Here is a 25,929-nt window from a genome sequence, read left to right on the forward strand (position 1 = left end):
TGCGATTTGCGCCGATTGCCAACATGGGGGGGATCTGATGACCCCCTGGGCATTTGCGCGGGGTGCCTGCTGATAGATATCAGCAGTCAGCCCAGTCTGCTCCCCGCCCGGTGCGCGTCGGGGATCGAAATTCCAACGGGCGTATGGATACACCCTGGGTCCTTAAGTAAGTACCAGGACGTCAAGGCGTATCCATACGCCCTAGGTCCTTAAGTGGTTAAATTAATAAAATAATAGTGTTGATGAAATGAGGACATTTAGTAGATTAGCTGACTTTTTTTGTAGATTTTTTGTAGAGTTTAGAAGATTTTTTTTTTTTTAATCCAATACATGACCCTGATTTACCAAGCGTGTTGGGTTTTTATTAGTGTGGAATGTTGCATAGACTGACCCTTTTCCTGCCACCAAGCCTCTTGTTTGTGGAGAACTGGAAGTCAATCTAAAATGTATAAAACACAATAATAACCTACAGCGTGTCTATCTGGAAGCAATGTTTATTTATCCAGACTCTTAAGCTCAATGAGGGGAATTTATCATTAGTGGTAGAAGCTTTTTCTTTTCTATATGTAGCGCAATTTTTGCGCAGTGAGTCTTTTTTGTGCGTCTTTTTTTGAGCAAAAAGCAAGTAGTCTATTTTTTTGTGTATTGTGGAATGCATTTTACAGTGTATACTAATTTATCATGTGCATTTGTTTTGTTTAGACACATACTTTTTGCGCAAATGTTTTATTTTGATGCAAAAATGCACCATAAAAAAAGTACACGCAGGAAAGTGTTATACCGAGCTAAGGGATGACACTTGCACATCCGTCTTCTGTGGGACTTTAAGGACTACTACTCCCATCATAGACAGACTCCGTCCATGATGGGAGTTATAGTCCAGGGGATGAGGGGCAGATCACAGCAGGTCATTCTCCAGAGACCCACTGTGATCCACATTTAATAAGTTAACAAGCCGGCTGCACATGCAGCTACACTGCGCTCCCTGCCGACTCCTGTATACAGCTGTCATCATTCATAATCCACACCGCCAGGAGACAGGAGCTCTGATTGGTGGATAGCTATTCACCAATCAGTGCTCTGGTCTCCCGGCGGCGGGGATTATGAATTATGACAGCGTATACAGTATTCCCCTCCTGGAGCCGGCGGGGAGGGCAGTGGAGCCGCATGTGCCTCCGGCTTGTTCCCTTAATAAATGCGGATGGCAGTGGGTCTCAGCAGAATTAACTGCTGCGATCTGCCCCTCAGCCCCTGGACTATAACTCCCATCATGGCCGGAGTCTGTCCATGATGGGAGTAGTAGTCCTAACTTTCCAAAAAGAGTCCTGCAAGCTGGGGATGTGCAAGTGCCATCCCTCAGCGCTGCGGTACAACCACTCTCATCACGGGACAGACTCTGTCCCATGATAGGAGTAGTAGTCTAAGGGCAGAGGGTCAGATAGAAAGGGGTCTCACTCCTGAGAGCCCCTGCAGCCTTTACTGCTCCGCCCCTAGTGATGACGTCATTAGGGGGCAGAGCTACACGGTCCAGGTCTGAAGCCAGGGTGGAAAGTATGGCTCTGTTCTCATTGTGTGTTTTGCATAATGGGAACAAGCCCTTCTGGCAGTGTGTTCCCAAACAGGTAGACTCCAGCTGTTACTTAACTACAGCCCACCATGATGGGAGTTGAAATTTAGCAACAATTGGAGGCTCCCTGTTTAGGAACGCACTGTATTATGTGTGCTCTCCCCAGGGGAGGGCACAGAAAATGTACTAACCCGTATTTCTTGTTTTTCTTTTCATTTCGGATAGGTGAATGTGGAGGACTACGTCAGATTCAGCGGACTGTGACTATGACCAGCGTTTTTTTTAACGAGGACTGTGGGGGAGTGTTTGTTTAAATAAAATGTTTTTTTTCAGTATCAGCCATATACCAACCAAGCAGACGTTACCAGGGTGGGTGAGGACCATTGTTACTGGCCATTTCCAACCTAAATAATGCCAGCCTGTTACCTCCTAGGCCCAGGAGCTCCATTTTTGATGCTCCGGGCCTGTTGGTACCGGCTTTTCCCGACACTCCTGTTGCAATGGGTACCGGGGTAATAATTGGGGGTTAGCACTAACTGATTTTGGGGCTAACGCTAAGCCCCTACTTAGTAATGGATTCCGCCTACAAGACAGCTTCCACTACTAAGCCTTAAAATTCAATTATAAAAAACACGACACATTGAAAAAAATATATTTTTTAAAACACTCTCCCACAGCCCTCGTTAACCCTTTTATTGACCATACGCTGGATCCACCAATCTGACGAATCTGAATCAGTCCTCCGCATTCACGTGTCTGAAATGAGAAGAAAAGAGAAAAAACTAAAAAAAGTTAGTACATTTTTGGCGCTCCCCAATTCTTTACTTTTGCCTACTGTATCCTGTATATACAGTAATCTATAGACAGTGTATATACAGGATAGTGCACAAAGACTTAACCCAGAACTGCTCAGCAGCTGCATGGGTTAACACTTTCCTTGCTGGGCTCCTGTATAGTATACATGGGTACACCATGCACCCCTGTATACTATACAGCTGGTGGAGGTAAGTAGTGATGCTATGCACCCTGTATATGTATATGCTGTACATTACTCCTTAGCTCCTTACACTCTGTGGGCCGGGCACTCTGCATCCGACCCATGGAGTGGTACTCTGAAGGCAGTGAAAAAATTGCCACAGGGTACAAAAATTACTGTTTCCGCACATCAGCAAAAACGCAAGAACAAATGACAAAACGCAGGAAAAAGCTGTGATAGTTTTTTGGCATTTTTGCTTGTGGACAAAAAACCATAATGGAATCAGAGCCTCAAAGAAATAGAACAAAATCCCTGTGTCCACTTTTCCTGTAAGGTATAGATCAGGTGTACAAATAGAACTGTGTGAAGATTTAGAACTTTGCACAAATATTTTTCACGTGTCTTGCACAAGTATGGTCAATTTGGTGCAGTTGCACCGAATTTAGAACAACCAAAACAATCTACAAAAAACGTCTACCTACACCAACATTTATACATTTCCCCCATTGTGTTCCTCCTAATACCCAATATTGAAAGATAATCCAAGAAATAGATCACAGGTCAAGAGATATATGTGGGAATATATATGGAATGTATGTCTGGTAAACCTATTTTAGAATTCTCTAACCAGGTTGTTGTTAGTTCTTAGTACAACCATGGCTGTACTCGCCTCTTAAGCTGCCCTTTAATTCAGAAAATAATGTGGTAGATGTGATTCCCCCATGAGCAAGCTCCCTTGGAGTAAGTATGCTTTTAATAGTTCTTTCCCTTCTGTATGTGGAATTCTTTGTGTGTGTGTGTGTATATATATATATATATATATATATATATATATATATATATATATTTATTTTTAAAGTGGTTAAAGAGATCCAGCCTAATAAAATGGGTGGCCTATCCTCAGAACAGGGCATCAATATTAGATTGTAGGTAATCTGACTCCTGGTATCCACACTGATTAGCTATTTAAAGGGATTATGCTTGTAAGAGAGCTACATCATTGTCAGTGCTTACTTAATATTACTAGCAATGGTGCAAGATGCTGCAACACTGTTGTTCATTTGAGTGAGACAATTCGGCAGTACCTTGCCCTGTCAGTACCAATAGCTCTGGTAAAAATTGAAGAGGCTGCAGCACATGCTCCTTCAAGAAGCCCATCCCAGGATCCCTGTGATCTAATATTGATTATTCATCAATTTTATAAGGCTGTGTATAGATTGTCAAGGTTTTGGCTTTAGCAGAATCTTTATTGTCTATCTAAGGACCATATTATTTATTTGTAAAACCATTCTTTCATAATCTTTGCTTGTGAACTTGAAATTCAATAATAGAGGGGGATCCCCTGTTTGAGATCCTAATCCTTTAGCCAGAGAACATTACATAGTCAACCCATTGATATCGATTTGCACTGTTTAATTCTTAAAATTCCCAGTTATGGTGTCAAAGGAAAACTAATCTCTTAAAGACAAATTTTCATATACGGTAAATTGCAGTTGATATCTGAGGGTCCTAGAAGGGGAATACTCTGTGATTAGCTTATTGCTAAGTGATCCTTTTCACAAGTTAAGATAATAGCACATTTTAACTGTTGATATTTTCATATTTAGTAAGAATACACTCTTTATTTACGAATATATTTCTGTGTGCTTTTATTCATATGTATGTATTGGATGATTTAGTATTTCTTTTATGCCTCTTTGTTTTCATAGGTAATCCTAAAAGGATGGGAGGGGCAGGAAAGATGCCGCTTATTCAGTATTAACAGGATGAAAGGTTATCATGGGGAAGGCATCCAATCACAGCCTCCATGTCATTGCATTCCAGAAACACAAGAAAGAACACTGGATTTTCCTCATCACGGCCCAGACTTTCGCAAATCTTATCCCCGCAGCGCCTCTGAGTCTTGTTCTTTTGATCTGCACTATTGCCCTTCTAGGAGTGCCGGCGTGACATCAGATTGCCCTGGTGGTACTGTGAGCATGCCTGAGCCACGGTCCTCCAGTGGTGGTACTTACCCCAGAATGCACCACAACCCTCAGCAGTTCGATTGTGATGAATGTATGGCTGCCATTGCTCACACCTCCAGCAAGATAAATCGCTTGCCACCTACTTTGTTGGATCAGTTTGAGAAACAGCTACCCCTGCACCATGATGGCTTCCATACCTTGCAGTACCAACGAACCAGCACCACAGAGCAGCGCAGTGAGAGTCCAAGTCGCATTCGCCACCTTGTGCACTCAGTCCAAAAATTGTTTGCCAAATCACACTCCCTGGAGACACCTTCTAAAAGAGAATACAATGGCACCAGGTATGAAGGACGTGGAGGAGAAGGCTACCAGCACTCCCAGCCTCGACACAGTAAAAGGAGTAAAAGTAAAGATCGTAAGTCTGAACCTAAGCACCGATCAAAGATGGCAGGGTGGTGGAGCTCTGATGACAACCTTGACAGCGACAGCAGTTTTCTGGTGTCAGCTCGTCATGCCATGGAGCATGGAGCTCCCTTTGGAGTGGACACTCCTGAAAGTGCCTTCAGAGACTTAACCTTGAAGAGTCTAAAAGGTGGAGGAGGAGAGGGCAAATGCCTGGCATGTGCTGGAATGTCTATGTCCCTTGATGGACAGACACTTAAAAGGAGCACGTGGCATACAATGACCGTCAGTCAGGCACGAGAAGCCTATCCTAGCTCAGGCAGCCATCACCAAGACAAGATGCTTATGCTTCAGGAGGCCAAGGGAAAGGAGCGAGGCTACCACTACTTACAGGTAGGCGTGAATGCAAATTTTGTGCTTGCTTTTTAATAAAATTTTGCTACTTTGATCACTTGTTAAAGGAGAAAGCCAGCAAAAATTAACTAATAATTCTGGCTACAGAATTGTGTAACTTATCTTCCTATTACAACACTGTAGAATGAAAATAAAACAGCACGACAATTTACCTCCAAATTTACTTACTGATGAGCAGCTACTGTAAAGCGTTCAACACTTCTATGATGGTTTTAAAAAAATCCACTTTGTTGTCTAAGGTGACCTTCCCTGTCTGCCTTTTGTATATATGTAAGGCACATTTACATGAACACACATGTGCTTCAGTTACTGCAATGATACTGTATCCGTGTTAGCATGTAGTGTTGTCTATGGGCAAACACTTTGCATTCAACAGTTTTTCCTCATAATAAACACTAATGAGTTTCCGGTGTTATTTAAAATATTCTGTATACCAAATTTATTTTAGGGTTAGAACCAGATCTGGGGACACCTTAAAACAAATTTTGGATAAAACAGCCCTATTACCATTAAATAAAGCATGCTGATAACATATTCATCATAAATGTCAACACCACTGCTAGACACATTACTCATTACAATTTTGCTCTGTTCTTAACCATATACAGTGTAAGGCATGGACAAATCCATAAACACATGTAGCAAATACAGATAGAAATTTGTTGCTGTCAGTAGAGATGAGCGAATTTACAGTAAACTCGATTCGTCACGAACTTCTCGGCTCGGCAGTTGATGCCTTATCCTGAATAACTTAGTTCAGCTTTCAGGTGCTCCGGTGGGCTTGAAAAGGTGGATACATTCCTAGGAAAGAGTCTCCTAGGATTGTATCAACCTTTTCCAGCCCACCGGAGCACCTGAAAGCTGAACTAATTTATGCAGGAAAAGTCATCAACTGCCGAGCCGAGGAGTTTGTGACGAATCGAATTTAATGTAAGTTCGCTCATCTCTAGCTGTCACCTTACCCATTTTAACCATGTTCATACTTAGTAAAAAAAAAAAAAGGGCCATATTTTATTTACAGGAAAAAAATCTGTTATTTTTCGGTGTCAATTTTTTTCTATAAATAAAAGAGATTTTTTTTAAAGGTTGTTTCTGTTGGTGAATATGGAGATTATTATGTTGTTGCTTTAATAATGGTTGTAAAGTCATGGACAACATTCTGGCATTAGGCATTTAATAGAAAGCCTCCTAAGGGATGCTGGCTTCATGTGAAGAACACTCTGACATTATGAAATCAGCAGCTCAGTGTCTAGAAGACACAATACGTGAGGATCAAGGAAAATTATTAACAACTGACAGTAATGTCACCAAATAGTTCTCAGGAGATGACGGCAGACACCTCCAAATAATATGATACCTACTACATCTATGTAATCTACACTGCTGCTCATAGGGAAATCAGTAGTTTAAGGGTTAAAATTTAAGCATTTACAGCTTCATAAAAAGGAATGTGTACATATAAAACAATAATACTAAAAGTTTAACCAAAGACAGTTTTTTATTTTAAACTGAAAAAACCCTTTAAGTTTTTGGCATTGAAATGCTGTATTAAATTATTAATAATAATAATAATAATAATAAAAAATGATTTAACCTGCACATTTAACAAAATTAATAATACAATAAATAAATAATACATTCTCGAGTTGTCATCTGTCTAAATGGGAAAAATCCTATTCAACCATTATTGTCTTTCTGGGGCACAGCTAATATTGCCAACATTTTTTTAAAGGGATTGTTACTCAGCGTTTTTAAAGTGCCAAAAAAGAAATTCTACTAGACATGCACTTATCTGTAGGAATATGGCTTCAGCAAATTTAAGTGGACAGTTTTTAAGCCTGATGTCCGAGAACTGTTATGACGGTGATATTGGTCATAATACCAGAAATAAACAACCTCACTCTACTGAAATGACTTTAGATAATTTTTGTGGGAATGTGTCAACTAACCAAACAAAATGATATTTGTAAATAATAGGAAGTTATAAGTTCTGCCAGACAAGATGACCCATATGTATATGCTATCAGTGTAGGCTATCACACTTTACATTTAAGCCCAATAAGCCTGGAGCCCCAGACATAACCAGTTGTTTGGTGATGCCATGGTAAATAAAAAATATATATACTGGCCATATTTAATACAAAGAAACTGTGGGTTATATTATATACTTGCTGCCTATGGCAGTGATTATGGCCTTTTATGCCCCCATCTTCCTCATTTAAGGTCAATTCACACGTACAGTATTCTGCACAGATTTGATGTGCAGGATTTCAAGCTGTGTTCAGTCATTCAGTTTACATTGAAATCTGCCTCAGAAAATTCTGCGCATCAAATCTACGCAGAATACCGTACATATGAATAGACCCTTAACATATAAAATGAAAGACTTCATTTGGCAATATTATGAATAAAGTAGGCAACCCTCCACAAATTGCACTATGTACCTTTTTTATACAGCACGTCAGCCAAGTTAAACAGAATGTGTCAACAGAAAATGATCTCTTTTTTTTGTATATTAAGCATATTTTTTTCTAAATCATTTTTGGTGATATATACAGGGGATTTTTCAACTGGAGTTTCGATATGAAACTTTTGGCAACAGGCTGTAGGAAATGAAATATGTATTATAAACCTACTCGTGGCACTGCAGGCTGAATAACTGTTTGCAGTCGTAGGGGCAGTGTCCTGGCATTGCTGAGTCATAGAGCCAGTGCTGCGTATCTGCCCAGCACAACTTCTACCATGTGATTGACAGCACTCTTTTGGTGTTTCATTGCTGCTTGGGCTGTCAATCACAGAGTAAGAGACATGTAGTAGTTGTTCTAGGCAGATACACAGCAGAGGCTTCATGACTTGGGGATTCATGGACATCACCTCGATGACTCTAGGAGGGTCATTTGCATATAGGGTGTGGTGGGATTACATCTGGCCACCAAGCCTAATAAAAGGCTGGCATATCTTGTATTGTAGAGAAAACATTAGAGCCGTCTCCTTGTTCTCATCATAGACAAGACAAAACTGGAGGGTGACACCAGTAAATATAAAAAACAGAAATACACACTATTCCCAGTAGATGATCACAACTCGGTCACAGAACATGCCTTGGACATCCTTCCATAGAAGTCAATAAATAAGCTCTAGACTACTACATTTTATGGTCCATGTAGCTGCTGTAAAGCTTATCTCTAAATGCTGTTAACAGAGCAGAACAGGAGCTAGGCAATATGGCTGCCCCCATAATAATATACAAAAAAAATGAAATAAATAAAAAATAGAAATAGAAGCATGTTTCAGTATCTAGCTGAGATCAGTAAAAAACCCAGGTGACACATTCCCTTTAAATATTCTTTTTTATCTTTGTATCAGCATCAGTAAGCCTGTCTTTCAGCACCATGGACAGTAACCCCCAAACGGTACCAAGCATCATACATCAAAAATGAAGGGACTCATTCTGAGTATTTGCCTGTTGCTGAAACGATTCATATTTACAATGAATAATATATAATTTGCAGTTTGGTTTCTGACCTCACTTGTCACATTCTCTAGCATGGAAAAATCCACAGATCTTAGTTCATTTATATGCAAGCTGCAAAGCTGTTTCTCTCTGTGTTTAATGCTAAGCAAGGAGCAGATGAATCTTTTCTCAGCTATAATGCAATCAATGTATATGAAATATGTAAATATAAATATGAATTATGCCACGGTCTGTTAGCTGTGCAAAATGGAATGCAGCTCACAGAGAACCATTGCTCTTAAGTAGATTCCAGGCAATTAGAAGCGAGCAGAGAGTGAATGATAAGCGCACAACAGCAACCCTGGTTCAGGGTGAGATTTACTAATTGATGAAAGGTTGAAAGCCCCAGTGTTTTGCTTAAAGGTTATAGTCATGTACAGATGATGTTGCCTTGCGTGGGTTTTCATACACTTTCTAACATCTCACCCACCATTGCTGCCTGCTTGTGCTTCGTCGTGACTGCAGTCTGAGATCTCCAGAATGCATAAGGCTATATGGGGAATCAGAAATGCCAGAGGATGCATGTGCATGGCTTAGTACAGCATGAATAATAAATCTGTAAGCTTTTTCACTGATGTACATATATATTCCGTTTTTGGTTTTTTTATGTTTCTGTAGTTGACGGTAGCTATGCTGTCATTTCCACTGTAAGGTGCCTCATTGCCATCATTTTCTGAATCTGCTTTTAATATTAACCTGATTAATGTAAATTCTTCATCTTTATCTTTTTTTCCATTGCTGTTAATTGTCATTTGACCAGCGCTCTTCAGAGTAATTGAGTGATATTAATTTTAATCACCACTATGTCAGTGAGTACTATGCAATGTATAATTTATACTGTTTAGAAATGTTGGTTTCCTGTTTTGAAATGTGTGTGTGCACATATATATTGTGAGATGATCCTCAGGGATCAATATAATTTCCCAAGCCAAGGTACATGTTGTAACTGCATTTCCCATCCAGGGAAAGCTGAATAAGTTATAGGAAAACCAGAAAAATCCCGGACAAGACTTAGCTTGCTAGGGACTTTGGTAAGTCCTGTTAGGCTGGGTTCACACTACGTTTTGTCCCATACGGGACCGCATTCGGCAGGGGGAGCTGAAAACTTGCGCTCCTGTATGCCTTCGTATGCGGTCTCGTATGTAATGCATTTCAATGAGCTGACTGGAGTGAAATGCTGACTCCGGTCGTCTCATTTTTGCCCCGCATGCAGTTTTCCCACCTCACCTAAAATCATGGCCGGCTACGATTTTAGGTCTGGTGGAAAACCGCATACGGGGCAAAAATGAGCCGACCGGAGTCAGCGTTTCACTCCAGTCAGCTGATTGAAATGCATTACATACGGGACTGCATACGAAGGCATACGGGAGCGCAAGTTTTCAGCTCCCCCTGCCGTATGCGGTCCTTTATGGGACAAAACGTAGTGTGAACCCAGCCTTATTGGGCCTGAATTTTTATAGGAGAAAAGGCAGGTTTGATAGTGGGGCCTTTTTATTTCCTTCCTGGGCCACTCCTGGTTTTCAAACTAGCCCAGATCTACACAGGTGCTGAAGACAGCTTGTCACTGGGCATTAAAATCTTGGTGAGAGGTTTGCAGACTCAAAAACATTATAACCTGTGTGAGTAAAACATTTGTTGACTGTTGTGTTGGGTGGCTGGTAGTAAGCCATCTATATAGACGGGGACATTTTATGTATAGTTAGTGATGGACAAGCAAGAGAAGCCTTGTGTAAACTTCACTTCCATGCCTGAAAACTGACTTCTGGCCCGACTTGCTGTGTTTTACCTGACTCTATATTCACAGTGAAATCTCTCTAGAAGACCATTTTTTTGAGAAGACCATTCCCTTATGCAGACTAGAAGACTACCCCCTAGAAAATTCACCCCCCTAGAAGCCACTTTTCAACACAATTTTGCTTGGTCTTCTAAAAGAGTTTTCACTGTATATCTTTTAATTTGATAACAAATGTGGTTTAGTGTCCTTTAATATATTGTTAATGTAGCACTGCATACACTCCAGATTTACAGTTTAACTACTGTGTATTTATGTGTGTAGTACAACTTGAATCTAAATGACATTACAAGGACCTCTTCCATATTTATGAAATAATTTAATAAAATATGGTGTTTTAAACTGCTGAAATCGATTAAATCGATAAAATAAAAGAATAATGATATACGTATCAAATCCATTTTTGCTTAACTAGTAAAGGTTACTGTACTCAGGATTGTTCATGATTTCTTTATCTGCACAGTTTCATTTTATTTCACAGAGCAGCAAGAACACAGAACTGCTTAGGGGTTTATACTGAGAGGGGCCCCTGCACAGAATTACCTACTGTACTTTTCCTCACACAGTTATAGCATTTGTCTGTGGCCTCTCCATTCAGACATACTCTTAGTTTTGGTATAGGGCCCTTTGAGTTCTGTGAATCCTCACTTTACAAGTTACTTATTGCTTCATATACTTTCTAAAAGGATTCTCCTGTGCATGTTACTCCTTTGTGCAATTTTAAAGGGGTTTGATGAATTAACATATATTGGTTAATAAAGTTATTTTATCACCTTTTTGTAATCTTTCATGATTTTCTTTTGGTTCTGATGCATGCTTTCTGCTCTGCTGTCTTCATTGCCCAACTTTCTGTCTAGTGTACATCATCCTGTAACAGACTTCCTGTTTAACCTTACAATCTAGCTGGGACTTCAGCCAAGACTTTATTTCCTCCGCTAAGTCAGAGGCTCCTAAGGGGTGTTATGGGTGGAGTAATAGTCAAAAAGATAAGGGAAATAGAGCTGACTTTAATCCTAACTAGAGTGTAGAGCAGAAATAGGAAGTCTGTTATAGGATGTAAACTGAACAGGAAGTTAGGCAATTAAGACAAAGCACAGGCTTTGCATCAGAAGCAGAAGAAATTCATAAAAGACCACAGAAAGGTAGTGAAATAACATTATTTACCAATTTTAGACAGCATTTATTAGACAGCAGACATTACTTTTTTCCTTTTAAAACCCTGTAAGCAATACAACTTTACATTTTTAAGACAGCACCCAAAGGTTTACTCTGAATACACTTATAAATCATATTTATCATATGAGCTACAGACACTATCAGATAGGTGACAGGGCAATGATATCAATCATGCCTTTTTTAGTGCTGATGGGTTTGCCAAGGATGACTCAAATGGTGTGTGTGTCTGTGTGGAGGGGGGGGGGGGAGGTAGTGAGCTACTTATGTGCTGGATTTGTCAGACCCCTGTGTGTCAATCAAACAGGAAGGGGAGGGAGACCCATAAGGCAAGTGATTCTGGGACACTCAAACCGTGTCCCTGCCTTTTTGACACTTGAGCCCAGGGAGAAAATAATAATTTTATAAGTTGCTGCAAACCCATAAAAACTAACAAAGGTATATTTGATAATAAATATGAGCCCCCACACTTCCTTTAAAGTGAGTGGTGTGGATATTTGAAGTCTGCAGTTTGTAAAATAAGTGGAGAAACCTATTGATGATAAGCATTAAGTAGCCAAAGTATCTGTGTTCGCAATAACTGCTATCCATGAGCCTCTTTATTCATATATTCCACACAACTGTTTTTACTGTAGCTTCAGATATGAAGTTATGAAGTTTTGTAGATCATGAACGGTTTATAATGCATTTCACTTATATTGATAAATTAAAAGGTGACAGGTGCTCTAAGTTTGCTTCTAAGTAGCAAGTTGCTTTTATGTCCATCATACAATTATGTGATTATTCTGAGACTATATAAGTAATTGCCCACTAGCATGCCCTTTCTTCTTCAAAGCTGTCTGCAGAAGATTTGGACAAGCAGAATTACCCTTTCCAGTTAGATACTCCATCAGCAGATTGCTGTATATGGCTTTCCACATTCAGCTTGATTAAAATCTTAGATTAACCCTTCAGAGCTGTAAGCGCTGAAGAATAAAGAATGCGAGTAGGAACAGGCTATCGGTAGATAGAGAATTTACAGTGGAACACCTAACAAAACAGTCAAGGTGATCAAAACCCCACATACAGAATGTTTCTGTAATAATGAGATAGACGTGCCGTACATGGGTCTACACATATCACTACTATTCTGAACTATACACTTTTACATGTGATTGAAGTGACAGCTAACAAAATTCAGTTCACTTAAGTTACCGCTCAGCTGTTAAACTGCTGTCTATCATAGCTCTTTGACATTTGGAAGAAAAATTGCAAGCGACTGCCTGTGTTAAATGCATTTCTGGTGAGAAAACAAATAAGCTGACTTTGACTTAGTGGTAGTCCTGTGTTGTTATTCTTCCACTTCTGTGCATCCCATAAATAGGATTTCATCTATGTTTATTGATGTGTTGTAACTGTATACAGTATCTGAAGAACTCTACTGAAGAAATGACACTCTGCTACAATGTAAAGAAGTGAGTTTACAGCATGTATAAGGCTAGGTTTCCACAGTTTTTTTCTGGCGTTTTTTTGGGGGGAAAAAACGGACACTGAAATGTTGAGCCAAAACCAGAAGTTTATTTAAAAGGAATGGGAAATATAAAGGAAGAACTTATACTTCTCCTTCTTGCTGAATCCACTTCTGACTTTGGCTTAAATACTGCAGTGGCATTTAAAAAAAAAAAAAAATAATAAATAAATAAACCTGAGTGAAAACCTAGCCTAACAGTGTTTAATGTTGCTGTGCCCTCAAAATAATGGAACACACAGCCATTAATGTCTAAACCTTGGCAACAAAAATGAGTGCACCCCTAAGTGGAAATGTCCAAATAGGCCCAATTAACCATTTTCCATCCCAGATGTCATGTGACTTGTTACATGGTCTCAGGTGTGAATCAGGAGCAGGTGTCTTAAGTTTAGCGATATCACTCTCACATTCTCCAACACTGGTCACTGCAAGTTCAACATGGTAAAGAACTCTCTGAGGATCTCAAAAACAGAATTGTTGCTCTACATTATTTGCCTAGGCTATAAGAGGATTACCAAGACCATGAAACTGAACTGCAGCATATTTGGCAAGAACATATAGTGGTTTCAAAGGACAGGTTCCACTCAGAACAGGCCTTGCCATGGTCAACCAAAGAAGTTAAGTGCACAAGTTCAACATCATATCCAGAGGTTATCATTGGGAAATAGACATATGAGACCTGCCAGCATTGCTGCAGAGGTTGAAGTGGTGGGGGGTTAGCCTGCCAGTGCTCAGACTATGCACCGCACACTGCATCAAATAGGTCTGCGGACATGGGTTACTAGAACCATGTGCTGTGGTCTGTTGAAACCAAGATAAGCTTATTTGGTTCAGACGGTGTCAAATTTGTGTGCTGGCTACCAGGTGAGGAGTACAAAGACAAGTAGGTTTTGCCTAAGCATGGTGGTGGGAGTCTCATGATCTGGGCTGCATGAGTGCTGATGGTACTGGGGAGCTACAGGTCATTTAGGGAACCATGAATGCCAACATGTACTGTGACATTCTGGAGCAGAGCATGATCCTCTCCCTTTGGAAACTGGGCCGCAGGGCAGTATTCCAACATGATAACCACCCCAAACACACCTCTTAGATGACCACTGCCTTGCTAAAGAAGCTGAGGGTAAAGGTGATGGACTGGCCAAGCATGTGTCTAGACCAAAACCCTATTGAGCTTCTGTAGGGAATTTTCAAATAGAAGGTGGAGGAGCACAAGGTCTCTAACATTCACCATCTCCATGATGTCATCATGGAGGAGTGGAAGAGGGCTCCAGAGGCAACCTGTGAAGCTCTGGTGAACTCCATGCCTAGGAAGCTTAAAGGGGTTATCCACCATAAGGTGATTTTAGTACATACCTGGCAGACAGTAATGGACATGCTTAGGAAGGATCTGCACTTGTCTTGCGGCTAAATGGCTATGTTGTGAGATTACCATAACACTGTGGCTAGCTTTTTGTAAACTGGTATTTCCTTTTTAAGTTTTCTTCTTTGACTACAAATCCCATAATTCCATTTCCTCCCTCCCACACATCAGCCACCCAACCATTGAAACATAAATTAGCTGCACCCATGCAAAAGCCCTGTGGTTTTCAATCAGGGTGCCTACAGCTGTTGCATTAGTTGCAGATTGATCTCTCTCTCACCAAGCGATCTCTCCACCCATTGAAGCAGACAGGTTCCCTGTCATCAGCTGACTAGTCAGGTCTCGGCTGCATTGCAACCTGGGAAAAATCTGAGACAACAGTCATTTTGTATGAAAATAAATATTGGGGTGAAAATCACAGAAAGAATTGTGAGAAAACCGTCACACACAGGTACAGACACTATATTATGAACTACCCTAAGCCCCTGTAGCATAGTCAAATAAAAAAAATCTGGAATACCCCTTTAAGAAAGTGCTAGAAATAAATGGTGGCCACACAAAATATTGACACTTTGGACCCAAGTTGGACATTTCCACTTAGGGGTGTACTCACTTTTGTTGTCAAGGCAAAAGACATTTAAGTTATTTTGAGGGGACACAACATTAAACACTGTTATACAGACTGTGCTCTTACTACTTTACATAGTAGCAGAGTCTCATTTCATCAATGTTGTCACATAAAAAGATATTATAAAATATTTACAAAAAGGTTAAGGGGTGGACTCACTTATGTGAGACACTGTAGGTTCAGCGTTATCAGTGTAGTAAAAATACCCATGTATTGTTTGGCAAAGGACCGTAAAGTGGTGGTTACCACATATGTGTTGGCTAAACAGTGAAGTTTTGATTGCATTCCGTGCCATCTGCTCACTATTGTTGATTGGGGCACCAAGCCCATAACCATCTCCTACTAAATTATTTGTGCTATTAAACCTGTTATAAAGATATTTGTAAATGATGGGGCATATCATGTAATATAATGCTTAGCGATGTTTCTACCAACCACAGCTGGAAAGGAAGACAATAAATGTCATTGTCTCTTCCGGTATTAGATAAAGCCATTATTAAAGGGGTATTACCCTTTTATTTTTTCAATGGATTTATTTATAAAATAGAAAAAAAATGCAATTTTAAAAGTTCACATGTTTTTACAATTACAATCGCAAATCTTTTGGTTAAGTGCAGTTTAACCCTGTCTGCCTTGAGACTAGTCCTGTAACCATTAGTCAAATAAAGATTATTATGGTTAGTGCAACTACTTCACTGTGTTATGTATTGACATGTGTGTTGCCTCTAGATAATATTGTCTTGTTGACAGAGTATACTTTTTTCCCTAGAGGACGCAGGATATACTTCGATGCCCTGGCTGCCTGGTACTTGGCACCACAGGACATACATGGACTGAGTCTCACTGGGACTATGTGAATAAGCCCAATAATAAAATTAAATCCCTTACTTTTTCCACTTTAGTAATAAAAAAATGAAATACAAAATTTAAATAAATCAAAGTTTTTGGTATCACCATGTGCATAACTATCAGATCTATTAAAATATAATGTAAATTAATTACAATGAATTTCATAAATGTAAAAAAAAAAAAAACAACCAAAGTTCAAAATTGCTAATTTTTGGTCACATCACATCCCAGAAAAAAAGGCAATAAAAGTGATCAAAAAGTCCCATATACAGTATGTAAAAGTGGTACTGATAAAAACTACAGATTATGGTGCAAAAAATTAGTTTACATACAGCCGCTTAAATGGAAAGCAAAGACAGTTATAGGGGTCAGAATAAGGAAATTTTAAACATACTCAGAAACTGGAGCTAATGCAATTTTCTAACTAAAGTTCCAATTACCAGCTTTAAGCTACCTTCAGATAGGACATCATAAATTAGGTAACAGATTCCCTTTAATGGGTATTAAGAGTCTACAGATGCCAGCTGGACTTATAGGACATTGGGAAATATACAGAAGGATGAACCGAGGAGGAATAGGTTTGTGTGTAAGGCACAAGGTATGAGAGAGAAGGACAGAAGGCAGCTTCAAGACTATGGTTATAATCTACGGCTATAACATTATATGGTGCAGAAACTGGTGCTTTTTCCACTGGAATAAGACAAGTATGTGATCAGAAGTGAAATGTAACAGTGTTTAGGAATTTCTCATTAGACCCAGGTCATAAAATAATGTGTCAACGAAAATAAGCTTGTGCACTGTAAGGTGTCACCAGGGTGTAATTTAGTGTACAAGGCTCCTTATATTTAATTCACTATGCAGTTTATGGCAAAAAAACATTTTCTCCCACACGATATTTTCTTTACACATAGTATCTGTGAAACTGTAAAGATTGTGGAGTGTCCCAGTACATCTGTATCAACTACCATACACTATAGAGTTGTCAAGTGACTGAGAGTAAAAGGTTTCATTTATGCAGGAGTTTGTGTTTCTCTGAATACTGTAAGTAAGGGGATAAAGGTGCCAAGGGCTACTATTTCTTTCATTGCAGGAGAAAGTCCTTAGTCCAGCCTTCCTCTCTTGGGAAATAGGAGGACCTAAACCTGTTAGAACCAGTTAGTCTAGGCCTGGGTTTTTCCAGAGCCACATGTGTGTCCTTCAGTTCTGTACTTACTGAGGAGACAAGTAAAGTGATCTTAGGTTTGCTACTGGTGCATAGGCCCCATGTCAGTAACTTAAGTCTACAGTCAAGTTCCTTTTTTTCTGGCAAGAGAGGAGACATTGAACAAGGGCCTTTCTGCATTACTCTTTTTTTGGGCCTACAATCAGGTCGGTGCTGCCTGTCTGCCACATTGTAAGACTTCCCTGGATGTGCCTTTCTGCGTATTGTTTCACAGATTGCTGCCAAAGAGTAAGAAAAGTGTTTACATCAGTAAAGAAATGCCAACATATTTGTTCTACTCCTACTCTGAAATCTACTCCTAAGTCTGTCATATGAAGAGTATGTGTGAGATGGGACAAAGTTTTTTGAAACCCCTTAATATTATTCCCTGCTATGTGTCTTCATTAAATACCTTCTTATTTCCATCTAAATTAAATCTTCTTACTTTAAATCCCCACCTGATGAAAACTGCAGTGCCTAAAAAGAAAACAAAAATAGCATTTGAATTAGGGTCCCGGTCACCAGATTTATGCTGCCCTCCTATCGGGCATAATATATCTGTTAAGAGATTCCCTTTACTGGGTAGTCAGGATCTAGAGGTGGTCCATGGATGTCAGCTGTTAGGACTTATGTGACATTGGGAAAGATACAGAAGGATGAATTGAGGAGGAAATTAATGGATGTATAAGGCACAAGGAATGAGAAAAAGGCAGAAAACAGCTTCAAAGCAAAGATGATAGCTCTGATAAAGTGGGTGCTCACCTGAGAGACAGATAGACCACTATTGTGAGAAGCGGGACTAGCGATAAACTTCTCTGGCTTTCACTGCTTACTGACATAGAGCTGTAGCATTTACCTGCAGCCACCACTAGAAGGAGCTCAGTGCACAAAGATTTTTAAATCTATCAATGCTTTTAAGGGGTATAAATTTGCATGCACAGTCCCACTTAATGTTGGTTGTTGTTAAAAAGTTTTAGCTTCCACTGGGCATCAAAGCATCTTTATAGAAAGACTTTTATATGTCTTGATGTCAATCTTCATAGTTATGATATAAAGTTGCACCAAGCCTGAATAGTATTTAAAACGAAAAAAGCAAAACAAAACAAAACAACAAAGAACGTAGTTTTCTGCAGTGGGAACAAATTCTGCCAATGTGTATCACTTGTGACAGAGGCATTCTATATAGAATGGGAACATAACCATATCAGCAATGGTTATATACCCAATATATAAGGGATAAGGAATGGGACCAGCCATGATGAGTTCAATGGTAATTCATCAGTAGTTTGGACTTGAAGGCTAGGCTCTCATCCCGACTGTCCAATGAACATAAAATTAGAGTTAAAAATTTTAGCTTATTGTCAAAACCAGGAATATTCATAACATTATAATAAACATACTCCTAAGTGATGGAATAAAAGGCTTTATGTAAATATGATTCTAAGAGCTTATTTTTCCACACAGGATCTTGGATTTAGAGTGACCATATGAAGAAGATAGGGATTATTAGGCTGTGCAGTTAATCTGGAGCAAGGCTACCTAGTATATTCTAGCAGAAAAGTATTAAAGGAATTATCCAGTTTAAACAAATGTATCCCCTATTTGCAGAATAGGGGTTAACTCTCTGATCACAGGGGGTTCGATCACTGTGTTAACCATGGCCCAAAGCGGTGGCCGACACTCCCCCTCCATGCATCTCTATGGGAAAGCCGGAGATACATGGGAGGGACTTAGAGCTAATTATGTATGAACATGTGTGGGCCAACAAGGGGCCAGTTTTTATCACTATGAGGATAAAATCTCTGGTCTTACCAGCAGAAAGACATTTTTGCTTGAAGGGATTGTCCGGTGAAAATTACCTTATCCTCTATCCACAGGATAAGGGATAAGTATCTAATCCTATGGGGTCCGACCACTGGGACTCCCTGTGATCACCAGAACGGGACCATGGCCCTCAGAGAGGAGTGTGCGCTGCATCTCAGGTGCTCCATAGAGAATAGATGGTGTACGTGTCGTCTACAGCACGTGCTCCTCACTAAGAGCCTTGGTCCTGTTTTGGAGATCATGTTTTGGAGACTGACCTGTACACATGCTTTCTTAAGCATAGTGACATTACAGGTGCTGTAGGCTTTTAGTCCTTCATGGCGTAGTGTGTTACCAATTGTTTTCCTGGTGACTATGGTCCTAGCTGCCTTGAAATCATTGACAAAATCCTTCAGTATAGTCTTGGGCCAATTCCTCACAGTTCTCATGATTAATAAAACTCCACAAAGTGTTATCTTGCAGGAGCCCCTGACAGAAGTAAGTTGACACTTGTTTTTTCAGTCTTCCATTTGAGAATATATGCACAAGCAGTTGTAAACTTCTCTCCAAGCTGCTTGACAATGATCTTGTAGCCCATTTCAGCCTTGTGTAGGTCTACAATCTTCTCCCTGACATCTTTGGACAGCACTTTGGTCTTGGCCATTAGGTATCTGATTGATTGTTTCTGTAGACAGGCGTCTTTAATACAGGTAACAAGCTGAGAAAAGGAGCACTCATTTTAAGAGTGCTTCTAATCTCAGCTTGTTACCTGTATAAAATACACATGGAAGCCAGAAATCTTTTTGTGTGATAGAGGATAGAAAAAAGATGTCCTTAAAGAATAGGTGACATAAAACTCAACTTTTCCTAGTCAATTCTTGATGAAATCCACCAAATAAACAAAGTCAATCTACCAGTGCAACAATCACCAAAAAAACAGAAAACAACAAAATTCTGTCAGGACAGTCGCAGGTGGGGAGTTTGACTGGGACGGTACACATGTCAAACCTTAACGCAGGTGTCCTATAGCGAGCTCAGGGGGGACAAAACCTCACGTGGAGCAGAAAATCTGTAAAAACAGTAAATCGGTTTGATAATGTTTGATAGAGAATCAAAAACCTTTTTACTAAGTAAAATGCAAATCAAGTCATAACTTACCGTATATACTTGAGTATAAGCCGAGTTTTTCAGCACAATTTTTCGTGCTGAAAACACCCCCCTCGGCTTATACTCGAGTGAACTCTCCGCCCTCAGTGGTCTTCAACCTGCAGACCTCCAGAGGTTTCAAAACTACAACTCCCAGCAAGCCCAGGCAGCCATCGGCTGTCCGGGCTTGCTGGGAGTTGTAGTATTGAAACCTCTGGAAGTCCGCAGGTTGAAGATCACTGCGGCATTCGACATCATCCAGCCCCCTCTCACGCCCTTTAGTTCTGTACTCACCTCCGCACGGCGCTGGTCCGGTGCTGCAGGACTGTCCGGTGAGGAGGTCGTCCGGTGGGACAGTGGTTCCGGGCTGCCATCTTCACCGGGGAGGCCTCTTCTCCGCGCTTGGGGCCCGGCCCCGGAATAGTCACGTTGCCTTGACGACGACGCAGAGGTACGTTCATTACCAACGTCCCTCTGCGTCATCGTCAAGGCAACGCCTCTATTCTGGGCCCGAAGCACGGAGAAGAGGCCTCCCCGGTGAAGATGGCAGCCCGGAACCACTATCCCACCGGACAACCTCCCCAGTCCTGCAGCACCGGACCAGCGCCGAGCGGAGGTGAGTACAGAACTAAAGGGGGTGAGAGGGGGCTGGATGATGTCGAAGGCCGCAGTGGTCTTCAACCTGCGGACCTCCAGAGGTTTCAAAATTACAACTCCCAGCAAGCCCGGACAGCTGATGGCTGCCCGGGCTTGCTGGGAGTTGTAGTTTTGAAACATCTGGAGGTCCGCAGGTTGAAGACCATGATGATGACATGTGGTGATGATGACAAGGGAATGATGAAGGGGGGGGGGAGATTATGACAAGGGGATGATGAAGGGGGGGGGATTATGGCAAGGGGATGATGAAGGGGGGGGTGGAATGATGACAGGGGGATGATGAAGGGGGGGTGGGATGATGACAAGAGGATGATGACAAGGGGATGATGACAAGGGGATGATGAAGGGGGGGGTGTGGGATGATGACAAGGGGATGATGACAAGGGGATGATGAAGGGGGGTGGGAATGATGACAAGGGGATGATGAAGGGGGGGGTATGGGATGATGACAAGGGGATGATGACAAGGGGATGATGACAGGCGGTGATGATGAAGGGGGGATGATGACAGGCGGTGATGATGAAGGGAGGATGATGACAGGGTGATGATGACAGGGTGATGATGATGAGGGTGTTAATGACGGGGGTCTGGATGATGACAGGGGGGGATGATGTATTTCCCACCCTAGGCTTATACTCGAGTCAATAACTTTTCCTGGGATTTTGGGGTGAAATTAGGGGCCTCGGCTTATATTCGGGTCGGCTTATACTCGAGTATATATGTTAAATATTTCATTTTTTTAAATATTTTTTTGCCTCTTACTGTTTAAATAAACCTATCATTTAAATTATAGACTGATAATTTATTTGTCAAGTGGCAAACGTACAAAATCAGCAGGGGATCAAATATTTTCTGGTTCATTATATGTACTGCATTGATCCATGAAATCTCCGCTTTATTGGTAGAGCCTGCTACAGACAGACTCAATCAATAGGAGCACATTGGCAGCCAGGGAGGCTAAGGTAAGCCCTCTGGCTGCCGGGACAACGGATCTCTTGGGCACAATAGCACCATGACCAGGAGATCCTACCCACTGCACCATCAATAATACATCTAACATGCATTTAAATGCCACTGTCAAATTTAACAGCAGCACTTGAAGTGTTAATAGCCAGTCAAGGTGATCATCACGTGTTGGCTAATAGCCGTGGCACCCAGCTGCTGATATCAGCTAGGGGTCAGCAAGTATGTAACTGGCTTGAGTCAGAATCCCGCTCCATACACCTTTAACAACACCATGATGATTTAGAACCATCATGGGTCACCATGGAGTTAAGTTTATGTGCCTGCAAAGGAACCACCATATATGCATATTTCTTCAGATATCCACCTATTTGTGGCTGGCCAAAAAATGTAGTTAAGGAAGAATTTTGCCAGGGTGGGTTACAAAAGGCTGGAATGAGGTGAGGCATGTTGATATAGAAAATTGTACTTTCCCTCGAGCATTATGATGCCTTCTAGGTGTAGAGAAATGTATGGCCAAATTTGTTCAAGGAAGGAAACTTGATTTTGGCTAGAGATGTAATTGGAGATGATTGAATTTTGTATAGTACCAGTGATCAATAAATATCCTCTAATGCTATTTGTTTCTGGGTAAAATGAGCATGCCTGGAGAACATACTGTGACCCCTCTCCTGGGGAGAAACAAGACTGGACACAGAACATGTGTTGTGTTATCTTACACTGTATAAATGCGCCTGGGTGTGTGATTCACATTGAAGACTCTCTTTTTCCTTTTGTTTAAGCACAGTCTCTGAAGTTAGGAATCATGCAGAGGCCAGCTTTTATACCACAAACATGTTGTTCACTTTATCTTCTTTATCCGACAGATAGTATAATAACACCATAGAATAATAATCACCGATGGTACAATGATTAATCGCCCAAAGTGCTCACCTATTGGAGCGTTGCAATCCTGCTGTTGTATTCTATTTGGCATTAGTATCTTGCAGAAAATTTACACTTAGGGTAACTCTATAACTAGGAACACTGCTGCTGTGTTCCAAGGGACCACCCTCTTTCTTAAAATCATATTTACAGGCTTGTCTATTATTGTACTACTTAAAAAAAATCATCCCTTTTAGCCCTTAGACGAAATAGGCCATACATGTCATCCCTGGTCAGGGTTGGGGTGTATGAAGCATTCTCATAAGCTAAGTGCGCTTCTTACCGGGTAAATCCCAGATGTTATCAGCAGCCGGGACATAGAGCTAATGCTGCCATCAAAGTTGATCCTGACGACTAAAGTGGTTAAAATTCTGTTGCTGTTCCATTGATGGGGCTGATAAGGACCTCCGCAGCACATTTGTGGGATCCTGATCAGCCTGCATGATGGCCAAAGTGTCCCTATCTGCCTTTTTGCTTTTTGATCTTTTTTCTGCTTTTCCAGCCTGCTGCTGCTGCTTCACTGTAGATTTTGTGATAAAATGAGGCATGTTATTACAAAGTACAATTGGTCATGCATAAAAACAAGACCTCATAGGTGAAAATATTAAAGACTTTTGGCTATTAAAAAAAAGGAAAACTTTAAGGATTTAAGGCTAAGGGTTAACAAAATACCATATATACTCAAGTATAAGCCGGCTTGAATATAAGCCGAGGCCCCTAATTTCACCCAAAAAACCTAGGAAAACCTATTGACTCAAGTATAAGCCTAAGGTTTGAAATCCATCATCCCCCCCTGTCATCATCCATCATCCCCCATCCCCTGTTATCATCCCACCCCTGTCATCATCTAGACCCCCCTGTCATCATCCCCCGTCATCATCCCCCGTCATCATCACCCCCTGTCAATATCCCCCCTGTCATCATCCAGACCGCTCCCCCTCTGTCATCATGCAGACCCCTCTTTCGTTGTCTACTCACCTTCCAAGTTGTTGCTCTCTCGGTCCTTTCCTGTTGCCTAGTAGCTGCAGGGACCATCCACAATTTTTTTTCTGTTCACCATACGGGATTCTGAGCTAGCAGGCTCTGTACAGTCAGGAGTAGTATCTGATGCTGTACCTTTGGCTTTGCCTGGATGGTAACATTCTGATGGGGCTGTTCCAGCGGAGCAGTAGTGAGGTGTGTCTTTCTACTTGCTAATAGTAGCCTGCATAGCCGGACTGGATTAAAACAGGGGAATCATTGCTGCTGGTGATCCTTAGACACACTTGGGCTACGTGTTGAGATCTAGACAAGGCTAAATGCGTTTCTGGGTACAATGTCAAATATAAAATTACCCCTTTCCCAGTAGCGCTATTAAGGAAGGGGTCATTTTATATTTGCAGTTGTACCACGAAACGCGTGTACTATTGACTATATGACTTGTACTATTGACTGTGTGGTTTGTACTATTGACTTGCACAAAGTTTGTTAAAAGACAGTGCCCATTTGAGAACTTTTATTTTATATGTGACAATAACAAGTTTGTGCATGTTGGTGCTTATAAAGGACTATTATTGCTGACAAGTTTCTATGTAGTTAGGCTATACACCAGCACAAGATTGTGTTACTGTTAAATGTTTGTAAATTGTTTGCTTATTTCCTTTGCTCCCAAATAGTAAAAATGACCATATATCATGATATTGCTAAATGTTTGCTGTTTTGTTTGTTTATTTACAGAGACATTGTTATTTTTATGATTTGTTTTGGCCACCATTTTTGAAAATAGAACAACAGGAAGTAGAGCCATATTGTTGTCACTTTTGAATTGACTTCTCAGAAAATGGCATTCTGTTTTTTTTTTCAGTCAATGTTTACCATCTGCCAGCTAGTTACTGAGAAGCTAATTCAAAAGTGACAACCAATATGGCTGCTGCATGCAACAGAATGCAATGCTAATATCTCTGTAGGTGAAAGAAACCAGACTTTGCCTAGTGCTCCAACTTCTGATTTACTGATATAGAACCATTACAAATTTTCTTTTATTGTACATGTTTATACTAAGGCATTAAAGGAGTCTGTTAGTAGATTTATGCTACAGACAGAATGAAATCCCACAGGGTCCCTTATTACTAACTACTAAATTTTACTTTGAAATGCTGCAGCAGGTTAAGAGAAAAACATAATTTAGAACCAAACTGTGGCACCAGGGAAGTGTCTGGGAGATGGTCTCCCCAGATTCTCTCTACCTATTTCAACTTGATTGATAGATCTCTCCCTATAGACAAATAAGAAATGCTTGCCAAGCAGGTGGAGCTGTTTGTCGAGACCACCTCTTAACAGATGCCCCCGTGATTTTTAACTATAATTTTAGTTTAAACATTTTTTTTATATTTTTCTCAGAGTTTGAGTAAAACTAAATTTTATATAATAAATGAGCAAGTTCATATCTCATGCTGTATATAAAGTTGTTTAGTACAAATCCACTGACAGATTCGCTTTAATGCCTTAGCATAAACACATTCAATACAAAAAGTTTTGACGCCAACTAATTACTTGCCTCCGCTGCCGGGTTTTACTTTGTGCCCACTTTTGTACTCCAGAGCGCCACCATGCTACTGCTGCTTTTTCTTCTGGATTCCTTTGTGTGATGTGACAACTCTTCAGGGCCTTAGACAAATTGATGACCCAATGATTTTTATTATGTAATAAGATTTCATCTACACCAAGTCCATACACATACTTGTACTTTTGCTTTTAAAGGTGGCCATATATTTGGAATAACTGTTGTCCTTCCTTACTCCTTCATACACATGGGGGAAGATTTATCTAGAGAGTTAGAGCAGTTTTTTTGCTTACAAAAGTCGCACAAAAAGTTGCATGTGCGCCTAAGCAAATTTTTTCCGACATTCGGCTGTAAGCAAAAATGAACAAAAGAGCGAAAGTCACACAAAAAGTCACAACTGCCTCCAAAGCAGCGTAAATGAAAGCCAGCCATGAGCTGGCTTACAAAACTTGCTTTGGAGAGTGGTATTTCATATTTCCCGCTGGGAGCTGAGACCACGGCTCCAGTGGGAAATATGAAATCCCAGCTGTACGAAGGAGCCCAG

The 25,929-nt window shown here is 40.6% G+C and overlaps 1 protein-coding gene across 14 annotated transcripts in view; it reads left to right on the plus strand.

The window, feature by feature from the left end:
- The window catches only part of DLGAP3 (DLG associated protein 3), a 538,301-nt gene that overhangs the window by 305,288 nt on the left and 207,084 nt on the right, over nt 1-25,929 (plus strand). For all 14 annotated transcript variants that reach the window (XR_008888792.1, XM_056557211.1, XM_056557221.1 and 11 more), the window contains one exon: nt 4,253-5,305. Coding sequence is in view for 13 of the 14 variants with exons in the window: in XM_056557211.1 (XP_056413186.1) it covers nt 4,310-5,305 (996 nt within the window). In the remaining variant the exon portion in view is untranslated. The remainder of the gene's footprint in view (nt 1-4,252; nt 5,306-25,929) is intronic.

Source organism: Hyla sarda, chromosome 2, assembly GCF_029499605.1.
Source record: "Hyla sarda isolate aHylSar1 chromosome 2, aHylSar1.hap1, whole genome shotgun sequence".
Lineage (NCBI taxonomy): Eukaryota > Metazoa > Chordata > Amphibia > Anura > Hylidae > Hyla > Hyla sarda.